General features: G+C 37.3%; 1 protein-coding gene across 4 annotated transcripts in view; it reads right to left on the reverse strand.

Moving 5' to 3' along the window:
* Nucleotides 1–10571, reverse strand: part of xylt2 (xylosyltransferase II) — a 34037-nt gene extending 23466 nt beyond the window's left edge. For all 4 annotated transcript variants that reach the window (XM_067382726.1, XM_067382725.1, XM_067382724.1 and 1 more), the window contains exon 1: nucleotides 10430–10571. In XM_067382726.1, coding sequence (XP_067238827.1) covers nucleotides 10430–10561 — 132 coding nt within the window. In that variant the 5' untranslated portion in view covers nucleotides 10562–10571. The remainder of the gene's footprint in view (nucleotides 1–10429) is intronic.
* Nucleotides 10572–11401: the final 830 nt, after the last annotated feature.

The raw sequence follows: 11401 nt of genomic DNA on the forward strand, positions 1-11401 counted from the left end.
TCTCTTGTAATGTTTTTGCAGGCACGCATGTTCAATTGAAGTGTACCTGCCGCACATACAACATTCCTTACAGTACTGACGATACTACCGTTTTAAAAATACAATGGCATCGCCAGTATTTTGAAGCTTTAGTATCGCGATACTACCGTAGTACCGGTACACCGTGCAACCCTACAATAAGGTCTCATTTATTAACATTAATGTATTAACCAACATCAACTAACAATGAACAATATATTATTTGCTACAGTATTTATTAATCTAGTTAATAAAAATAGTCATTCATTGTTAGTTCATAGTTTACAGTGCATTAACTAATGTTAACAAATGAAACCTTATTGTTTGTGTTTAATAAGATTAAGAGAAAACTGTTATTTGTTTTCATGGTAACACTTTACATTAAGTGCAACCATAAATCGCACCCTCTCAATATTCAAAGTGCAAATAAGACCAAATTTTTCTTTGATACAGAGCTGAGAGATGGTTACAACTACACTGCCCAGCCTAAAATAGCTTTCATATTGAGAGATATCGGTATTCATCAGGGAGCCGCTTTCAAAATGCGGGGTATTGAAATCGCGTTTGAATGCGCGCGCGCGTTTACTTTCTCTTTCAGCGATCGCGCGTAACTCTGTGAATATGGAGCGGCGGTGTCTGTTATCCAACTGAATTAAATGTTTTTTATTTAAATACAAAGCAAAACGACAGTGGAGGCGTAATGTAAACGTAGCGGTGGCATATTCTTTCCTAATCATCCTAACCACTCTGTCATGGCAACATCACGAGACTACTTTTCGCCTCGACGAGAAATCTCGTCACAGTTTAGTCTCGCGAGATCTCGTGACACGAGATCTCGTCACACCCCTAGTAGTTATTTAGATGTTTACATTTGATTCTGAATGAGTTTGATAGTGTTCCGTGGCTAAAGCTAACATTACACACTGTTGGAGAGATTTATAAAGAATGAAGTTGTGTTAATGAATTATACAGACTGCAAGTGTTTAAAAATGAAAATAACAACAGTTTTGTCTCCGTGAATACAGTAAGAAACGATGGTATCTTTATCCACATTTAACAGTACATTAGCAACATGCTAACGAAACATTTAGAAAGACAGTTTACAAATATCACTAAAAATATCATGTAATCATGGATCATGTCAGTTATTATCGCTCCATCTGCCATTTTTCGCTATTGTTCTTGCTTGCTTACCTAGTCTGATGATTCAGCTGTGCACAGATCCAGACGTTAATACTGGCTGCCCTTGTGTAATGCCTTGAACATGAGCTGGCATATGCAAATATTGGGGGTGTACATATTAATGATCCCGACTGTTACGTAACAGTCTGTGTTATGTTGAGATTCGCCTGTTCTTCAGAGGTCTTTTAAACAAATGAGATTTATATAAGAAAGAGGAAACACTATCTCTGATTGGTTTAGACAATGCCATGGGCCTAATGTGTGTCTGTTGTTGAACCACCGGGAGACTTTTTTTCCCCTCGAACGGCTGGTTGCACTGGTGCGACCTCAGATTTTTTTAAGTCGCACCATTGAGAAATTAGGTCGCACGTGCAAACTAGTAGCCCTGCTACTCCTGATTGGCTACAAGAGTGTTGTGGTGCTCAGTCTGATCGGTCCAATTCACCTTTTTTTTTTCTTTGTCCCATTTACACAGACAGGATACAAACACAATTTTCTTTTTTCAGCGCACACACATAACATCTAGCAAATATTCACAAAACTGTTATATATCAGCTTTATGTCAGTCATCAAAAAAATAAAATCGGTCGACCACTAGCTTCCAATGTTGCAAAAAGAAGAATGTATGTAAACAAACAAACTAAAACCATCTTGTCCAGTGTTAAGAATGGCTTGTTTAAAAATATATATATATATCGAACCACAACACCGTATGGAATGCCAATGTGGTGCTGGAAGTATGTAATGGGAGAGAGAGAAATAACAACCAATTCCCACCATTTCCTGCAACAGGGTCGTTACACAGCAAGCCTGGGTCTATGCCACACATCTGCTGTCCACACAAAAAAAACAATGGACTGTGGGCCAGCATCGCTAGACCAGTGTCAGGCGATACAGCACCAGTGGGCCTCATTATCAGGAATGGTTTGGACTTTCAAGCTCAGTGGTTTCAAAGTGAACCGACAGCTTTGTTTCAAAACATAATGAGTTAGCATAGACTTGTTACCAAAGCTGAAAGCTGTTTCACAAGGACAGCAGCATTGTATGCGTGATCCCAGAATACACTGCAGTCAGCTCAGTGAAATAAATCCTTCAAGGATTAGTCCACTTTCAAATAAAAATTTCCTGATAATTTACTCACCATCATGTCATCCAAGATGTCCATGACTTTCTTTCTTCAGTTGAAAAGAAATGAAGGTTTTTGATGAAAACATTCCAGGATTATTCTCCTTATAGTGGACTTCAATGTCCTCCAGACAGTTGAAGGTCAAAATTACAGTTTCACTGCAGCTTCAAAGGGCTTTAAACGATACCAGACGAGGAATAAGGGTCTTATCTAGAGAAACAATCAGCCATTTTCTTTTAAAAATACAACTGTATATTAGGGCTGCATGATTAATCGCATGAGATTGTCATGCGTGTCTCATCAGTAAAGCCGGTTCTGTGATTAGCGGTAAATGTCCATCACCTGCTTTCAAATGGAGCGGCACTTAATATACAGAGCCGTAGTTCGCGGACAAGCTACGCAATATCGTGTTCATAATCGAAGGCGATTCATCTGCGATTAATCGTGCAGCCCTACTGTATATGCTTTATAAACACAAATGATCACCTTGCACGTGCTTCCGCTTTCCGTATTCTTCAAAAAGCTTATGCTGTATGTCCTACGTCTTCCCTATTCTACTTACGGAAAAAAATGGAACTGGCGCTGCGTTTGTTCCATAAGTAGAATAGGGAAGGCGTAGGACATACAGCGTAAGCTTTTTGAAGAATATGAAAGTGCGTTTTTGGCAGAACCACTTGGAAGGCAATCATTTGTTTATATAAAGCATATACATTTAAATTTTTTTCTGAAGATGACCAATCGTTTCACTAGATAAGACCCTTATTCCTCGTCTGGTATAATTTAAAGATGCACTGAAACTGTAATTTTGACCATCTGGAGATCATTGAAGTCCACTATAAAGGAGAAAAATCCTGGAAAGGTTTCATCAAAAACCTTAATTTCTTTTTGACTGAAGAAAGAAAGACATGAACATCTTGGATGACATGAGGGTGAGTAAATTATCAGGAAAAGTTTATTTGAAAGTGAACTAATCCTATGGATGGATGGATGGATGGATTTGATTGACCATTTTACCTATTTTGTAGAGTATTGGGCTAATAGCTTAAGCTGAGCAACAATCTAACATGCTGAAATAGAGAGCCTGTGTTACGTATTTTACACCCTTGCACAAGGCTTACAACAGAAAAGGCAACATTAATCAACTTCCTCTCATAGCCGACAGTCAGATGACAGCTGTCCACACACCACCTCACCAAAGTTTACTTCGTAACCTTAAAAACAACCCACTGGGTGCAACCTACACATGAAGTATAGCAGTTGGAAAAAAGAAATGGATCTTATTCAGAGCCTAGAAGCAAGTGGCAAATGATTACATTTTGGTCTGTTAAACGATTCTCAAATGTGCAATCGAATGCCAGTGTGGACAGAACACAAGACTAAAGGCCTGTTTAAACCAAGAATGATAACTATATTAGCACCCACACCAATGGACAACAATGCTCTGTTTATTATGAGTACACACAGCAGATTTGTCATCTGCCGCTTTAAATGTTTGAGCTCTTTAAAGGAAGATGGATTCTGATTGCCTGTCAATCAGTGTACTCTGATTCTCAAACAAATGAGAGCCGGTGTCTTCTTATGAGCCGGTGTCATGAGAAATAAATAACTAAAAGAACAGTAAGAACGAGAAATGCTTGATTCCACAACCTATAGCTTTAGTTATAAACTAGTATATAAACCAGCATGTAATTTAAAAGACATTAATGGTCATTATAACGCATTTTAAACAATATAAATCATAACGTGATTTTGCAGGAATATAATCAGGCGCTAAAAATACTACCCATTGTTGTGAGTGTAAGACAGTTAAATCAGTGTAGTTGTTGACTAGTTGTTCATATGACATATAGTTAATTATACATATGAGTTTTGTCAGCAGTACATTATTTAAAAATGTATCGATGAATGAAATACCACATTTTTATTTGTTTAGCATTTACATTTAATACCCAGAAAAAGCCGTTTGTTGGATTGCATTTCTGTGAAAACTCATTAAAGTCTTTATTTTTGATTGTAGTACCTGTTCTGCTGAGATCTGAAATGATCATCATCATTTGGCAACAGTCTGCTGTGGGTCATAAATGCAATGATAATGATGAGAAATATTTCTCGAAAGTACTAATAGAGTCATTAAAGGAGCCCTTACAGAGTTGTTTAAGAGAAATCTGAATCAGAAGCTGAATCGTTAACTTCCTTTAAGCAGCACAGGTCACAGCAACATCACATGACCTGCAGTAATTCATTCTTCCAGTCTTCGAGACCAAAGGCTGCCAAATCAATGGCCTCTTTCATCACACTGAGACTCGCTACAGAGAGAGACAGAGGTCAGAGAAGCCTGTGGATGTGCTGTGGTTGAAATAAGGACAGCTTCTTTTGTAGGGATCAGTTAGGACGGTTGACTCGGCATCAAACAATCAGTTAGTCGACTAGTGCGTAAAGGTTCCTCATTACTTTTTAGTGGTGGTGCTGTTTAATGGCTGAATATAGAGTCATTCAGAGTGGATTTCAGCATGTTGATGGTCAATAAGTTCATATAAACAGCACTTTGCAAAAACGAAGTGTCAAGAAGTCATTCATTTTTCAGCGACAGTTGAATTTATTTATCAATTTAGGTGATTTATGGAAATGTAACACTCATTTTTAGAGAGTAACAAAAAAAGTAACATTCTCCAACATTGATTTTAAAAATTGGTCATTTTGCACCTCCATTTAGAGAAACATGGCAAGTGTGCCTACAAAACCTAATTCTACTTTTTTTTTTATTATTTATTTACACTAGGCGTACAATGCACATGACAGATTTCATTACCAACATAGGATGCGCTGTTGAGTGGATTCGTAAACAACTCTGATTGGCCGTTGTGTTCACGCACTCAACAGATGTGTCTATGATTGGCTACAATGATCAACGCATGACAGCGTTTGAAAGCATTTGAATTTGTAAGTGTTTTGAAAGCGGGAGTGTTTGAAAGCAGGCGTCTATCAGCGGACTATCTGTGTAAGCGCTCGGTGAAGAGCTTCACTGATGATTATTTACAACGTTTTTACAGCGTTGATCACTATAGTCAATCACAGACATATCCGATGAGCGCATCAACACAATGGCCAATCAGGTGTTTACGAATCCTCTCAACAGTGCTCAAAGTGTCACATTTTTAAAATTTCAGTACCGACTAGGTACCGGTACTTTTGACAACTCTACTATATAGTATACGAAAAACAATACACCAACATAGTAGTGTGTCTGAATTCATAGTATTTCGAAAAAAAAAGTGGGCGATATGTACCTGAATGACCTACTACCAATTCTGAAGTAAAACATCTGATTGACACTTTTCTATCCCATGAGGTAATGGGAGAGGATTTATGAACGGCATTGAAGCAACGCAAATGGCACTGATAGGTCAGGTGACAGTAACAACATGGCGAATGTAGTATGTCTGAAATTCATTCATACTATATAAAACATACTTTTTGTTGCCAAAATAAGTCTCCAATTAAATGTAGTACCTACTAGTATTGGTCAATACTTTATTATTTAAAAAAAAAATTAACATCATCAGCATTTTTGCAGTACCGGTAGTACCAAGTACAGTGTCACTAAAAGTTTGCGTCAAAACTGAAATATAGTTAAGGCTTAAATCCTGCAAGGCTGATTGCTGCGTAAATAGGGCCTTATGATTTCTGCGATGCAGAAAACGCAGACGGAATCGTGGAATCCATTAATAAAAATTGAATTTACTATATAACGCGGAATGTCATGGAATTTGTCAAATTTTTGATGAATGAATGAAAAGCAGGTCGTTAAATCACGATATTAAAAAGCAGGTCGTTAAATCACGAAATAGTGTGTTAGTCTTCATCAGCATTTTAACACTTTATTTTTAAAAAATCTATCGTCATACCATAAACACAGAGACTCAAAGCACTTGGCAACCCGTCAAAATAAAAGTTTGATTTAACTTGACAGAAACATACTTCTATTGTACAGTAAAATTTAGATATGTTTCAATGTAATAATAATACTAACACTAATAATAATAATAAATTATTAAAACTATTTTTTAAAGGAACAATCTCAGTTTTTGCTCCATGTTTTAATTGTAACAGTATTGTGCAGCACTTTGTTTGATGAAAAGTTTAATTTCATATTAAATGAAATTCAATTAATGTTATTCGTTCATTTGATTGCCAGAAAAATTTAAATATGCAATATTCTTTTTAGAATTTCTGAAAAAAAAAAAAATTAAAAAATACATTAAAATACACATAAATTTGTTGTTTTTAAGAATTCAATTAATTAGACATTCTTTTTTAACCATTAAAATCGAGTCCAAAAAACGGAATCCAGAAAAATTAAAACGGACAAAACGGAATTTGGAAAAAAATAACACGGATTTCATAGGGCCCTACTTAAAAAAAGAATATAACCACTGTCATGAGGACACCTTGGGGCTGAATAGCACATCATACTTGCTGGGCTGTAGACCTTAAGAGGTTACATTCAAAACCACCGAAAGGAAAGGCTTCTTTATCAATCAAACATGCTTTGTTCCTGAACAAATCAGAGAATATGGACTTGTACCGCAACAGTATGGCTGTAATATCTGCAATAGGTGTGTTCTGCACCTCCAGGCCCACTACAGGAAGCAGTATTGTGAAACAGACACATGGTACAGTAGGTCGCATTCCCATGAGGGCCAATTAGGAGAGAGGCTGCAGGAAAGCATGCGAAACATCCCACGACAGAAACTTTGGGAGCTTCTCAGGGGGGCTGCACTCCATTCATACGGTCTACCATCATCTCAACCACATTTATTTACAATATGGATGCGGACTTGTGAGAATAACTAGACAGTCTTGGGAGAATGAGTTAAAAATGGTAACAAATTATAAAAGAAAAGGACACTTAATGTTTAACAAATATTAAGTATTTACAAATAATCTTTCACATCTCATCTGGTTTATGACATGGTGTTAAGCAGCACAACTGTTTTCAAAATTGTGAATACACCGCATTCCAGATTATTATGCAAGTGACATATCAGTAAGATTTCTGTATAATAAATTCAGATTTTAGTTTTTCAAAGAAAATGTTTGTTTGTTTATTTATCCATGTCTTTTTAGATAACTGGTATCAATCTCAGACAAAATAATTTGCCAGATCTATGGAAACTCTACTTAGAGGTTGTTCCACATTATTAAGTAAGTCACAGTTCTCATGCAATATGGGGAGGAAGAAAGATCTTTCTGAAGATGAAAAGCATCAAATGGTGCGATGTTGTGCAAAAGGCATGAAAACACATAATATTGTGTGAAACTGAATGGAAATGATCGAATTATCATAAGGTTTGTGAGTGATTTAGAGCACAGCACAACTCGGTCAGATAAAGGCTTATTAATGAAAGTTCCTGTCAAAAAAATTAATTTTATTAAAAGGGCAGCTATAAAAAAAAGCCAGTGTTGAGCAGCAAACAGGTATTTGAAGCTGCTGGTGTCTCTGGAGTCTCAAGAAGCTCTCCATGCAGGCTGGCAGTTGTGCGTAAAGATGCATTTCAGCCACCACTAACCAAACCTCACAAAGAGAAACATTTACAGACCCCAAACATTTGAACAATAGAGTGCTTTTTCTGAAAAATACTCATGTACTGAGTATACATTAGACTGCTGAAGAACTTGGACAATGTTCAGTTTTGCTCAAGACTCTTGATACATTCATTGATCATGTAAGGGAATCTTTTCAATGCAGAAAGACAGAAGTGCAGGTGGAGCAGGAATCCAGACACGACAGCACATTCCTGATACTCGTTACAACTCGTAACCTTTCACAAATGCCTTCACATATTACTCTTGGGCCCTTGAACAGCAGACAGTTAATCATTTATTAATTAGTTATTTAGGCTTCTTTTGGGTTTAGTTACAGTTACAGTTCACTTATTACAGGATTATTCGTCCTGGACTAACCTGTGTTTAAGTGTTTTGATCAAAAGCACAATGATTATCATTCCTGAATCAACCCTGCTGGGGTTTGATCCGCCTCGGATGTTAAAACACCACCACATTATTAGCTGCAGTCATCCGAGAGCCGCAAAATGCTCACATGATTCATTTAATTGACAGCAGTTTACTAACCCTGTGTGAGGCAACAGAAATAAAGCACATTGTGATGAAAGAGTAGCGAGAGATGTTTTTATCCACATTCTGAGTGAAAAGAAAAAAATGTAAGGCGAGACTTTGGTTCTATGTAGCCCCTATCAGTTGTTGATTGGATTTTAAGATGTGGGCGTCACATTCAAAAGTGGAGATAGATGTTAACACAATCTCATGCCAATTCATATCTATTTTACAATTTGGCAGCTAATTCGTATGAATTCATACAATCTCATTTGTAGGGTTGTCTAAAGTACCGACTTCTGTAGCAATAGCGGATTCGTAAAAACCTCTGATTGGCCGCTGTGTTCAAGCACTCAACAGATATGTCTCTGATTGGCTACAATGATCAACGCTTCAAAAACATGATGTAATTAGACATCTTTGACGCTCTTCACCGAGCGCTTGATACACATGGGAGTGTTTGAAAGCAGACGTCTATCAGCGGATGTATTAGGCATGCTGAAAATTGATAATTCTACGGAAATATACCAGTATTTATTTCATAGGGATTTATCTGTTCACATCATTTTTTAAATCCATGTCCCCTTGTAATCTTTAATCAAAATATCTTCCCGCCCTCTTGCAGCGACATCTCTCCTCTGGTGATGCGTTAACCTGTCACTCACATGAGATCCACCAATAGCAAACCACAACCATCCAAACAATCCCGCATGGACAAAATCAAGCCCCGTCCTACATTTGTTCTTGTTCCGTTTCACTCGTATATATATACGTCACAATAGAGAAGAAAAGACGAAAAGTTCCGTTTCATGGCGACTTTAAAAATAAACGTATTTTATTGGCATCAACGGTTCCATTAAAGGATTAGTTCACTTTCAAATTAAAATTTCCTGATAATGTACTCACCCCCATGTCATCCAAGATGTTCATGTCTTTCTTCAGTCAAAAAGAAATTAAGGTTTTTGATGAAAACATTCCAGAACATATTGTTAAAACTTATTTTTATTTTATTTTATTTTTATTTTTTTTGAGCGATGGTTTCTCTTGATAAGACCCTTATTTCTCGTCCGGGATCGTAAACTGTAATTTTGACCTTCAACCGTTTGGGCTCCATTGAAGTCCACTATAAGGAGAATAATCCTGGAATGTTTTCATCAAAAACCTTCATTTCTTTTCGACTGAAGAAACAAAGACATGAACATCTTGGATGACATGGGGGTGAGTAAATTATCAGGAACATTTTAATTTGAAAGTGAACTAATTTCCATTACTTTCCATTCCATTCAGTACTGAAAGGTTCTTTAGGAAACCAAAAATTATTCTTCTATCAATGCTGCGAAACATCTCTTTTGTGACCCTTATTTTTAAGAGCATAGTCAGCATTTTTAGGCATCATAATCAAAGTCTAGTGAGTGACTTATGGTGCTCAAAAATGCTGACACTTTCTACTAGTCCTACAAACTGCGATGGCCAAAAAGGTTGCAGTTCAATATGTAGGAGGGTCGCTAGATTCTCATACAGTGAAGCCCCAAAATCACGTGTGTATGAAGACAGCTTACTGGAATATAAGCCCTAAAAATGCGGTCTATGTACGTAGCCCTCTAGGTTTTACGACTATGATGACAAAAAATGCTGCCTGCGTAGACAGCTCAGTAAGTTTTTACACAGCCATAGAGAGTTGTTATGGGTGAAGTCAGTCCAGTCCAGTCATTTAAACCCGACGCCGGTCAAAACAAGCCGCTCTAAATGACCGCACACACAACACTTGATCATAACAACTGCAAATATGTTTCATATACTACTGTTTTTTCTGTCAGCGCAACAAACGTGTTAGTTTACAGTAGACGTCGCTATTACTGGAGTTACAGTTCAGCTAATGAGACTGGACTGACGGCTTTAGCCTAGCTTAGCATGCTATCATAAACCTTCAGATCAAACGGCGTAACTGAGGCACGGAGGACAGATTTACCCGCATGAAACAGCACCTACCTCAGCCTCTCCCTCCTCCAGACTCCGCAGGCTCCATACAACCAGCCCCTGGATCAGCAGGATCGTTAAACCGGCCGCGATTGCGAGTTTATACCGTCTAAGGAGCTTCTGCACACGGGTGCTCGCAACCATCTTTCCCCCGTGAATCGTACATGGCAGCGAGTCATGTTAGCCGCGAGTCACGCGCTGGAGGGAGTCGACTCAGTGAATCAGACTGTGAACCGGTCAATGCCCGTTGAAAAAGCGTTGCGGCTCAGAGTCTTTTAACAAAATGATTCTGATTCAACTGAATCAGACTGAGTCTGAATCCATGTTCAGAGAGGAGATGACTATGTGGCTGTCTACTCGTGTGAAAATATAATAACAAAGTGTACGATTTACAAATTCACGACGATTGTTTATAAAAAAATATTTACAGTTTTTAATAAACATTTTAATGCAGGCCTAATCTTATTCCTAACATCCTTCTAATCAGATATTTAAGTATCAACATGTAGTTATATTAAATAAAATAAAAATAAAAATGAATACATTCGTATAAGATGAACTAATGAACGCACAAATAGTAAGAGTTTAAAAACATGCAGAAGCATCATGCTAACGATAGGCGGCGCTCTATTAAAGCGCAAAGTCCTGCTTATCTCCAAGACAACCAAAAATGTTCAAGGAATGTTTTAGCTTGTTTATTTGAGCGATACGGTTAGAGAGTATGGCATAGAGTGAATTTTTAACATTATTATTTGTTGTATTTTTAAGAGAACGTTCATTTCTGTATTTATAGGACATAAACAAATTCACAACTTTATTTTTGTCTATTTCACATACTCCTTTTACCCCGAAATGAACGAATCCTACTACGGAGAAGGCTTAGCTAATGAATATTAATTAGCTATTGCAACCGTTGCTTAGCAACCTTCCTGCAGCGTCCAGTCACGAGCTTCGTTAGTATTCATGAGCCAGTCCTTCACCATA

The sequence above is a fragment of the Chanodichthys erythropterus genome, chromosome 3, assembly GCF_024489055.1.
Source record: "Chanodichthys erythropterus isolate Z2021 chromosome 3, ASM2448905v1, whole genome shotgun sequence".
Taxonomy (NCBI): Eukaryota; Metazoa; Chordata; class Actinopteri; order Cypriniformes; family Xenocyprididae; genus Chanodichthys; species Chanodichthys erythropterus.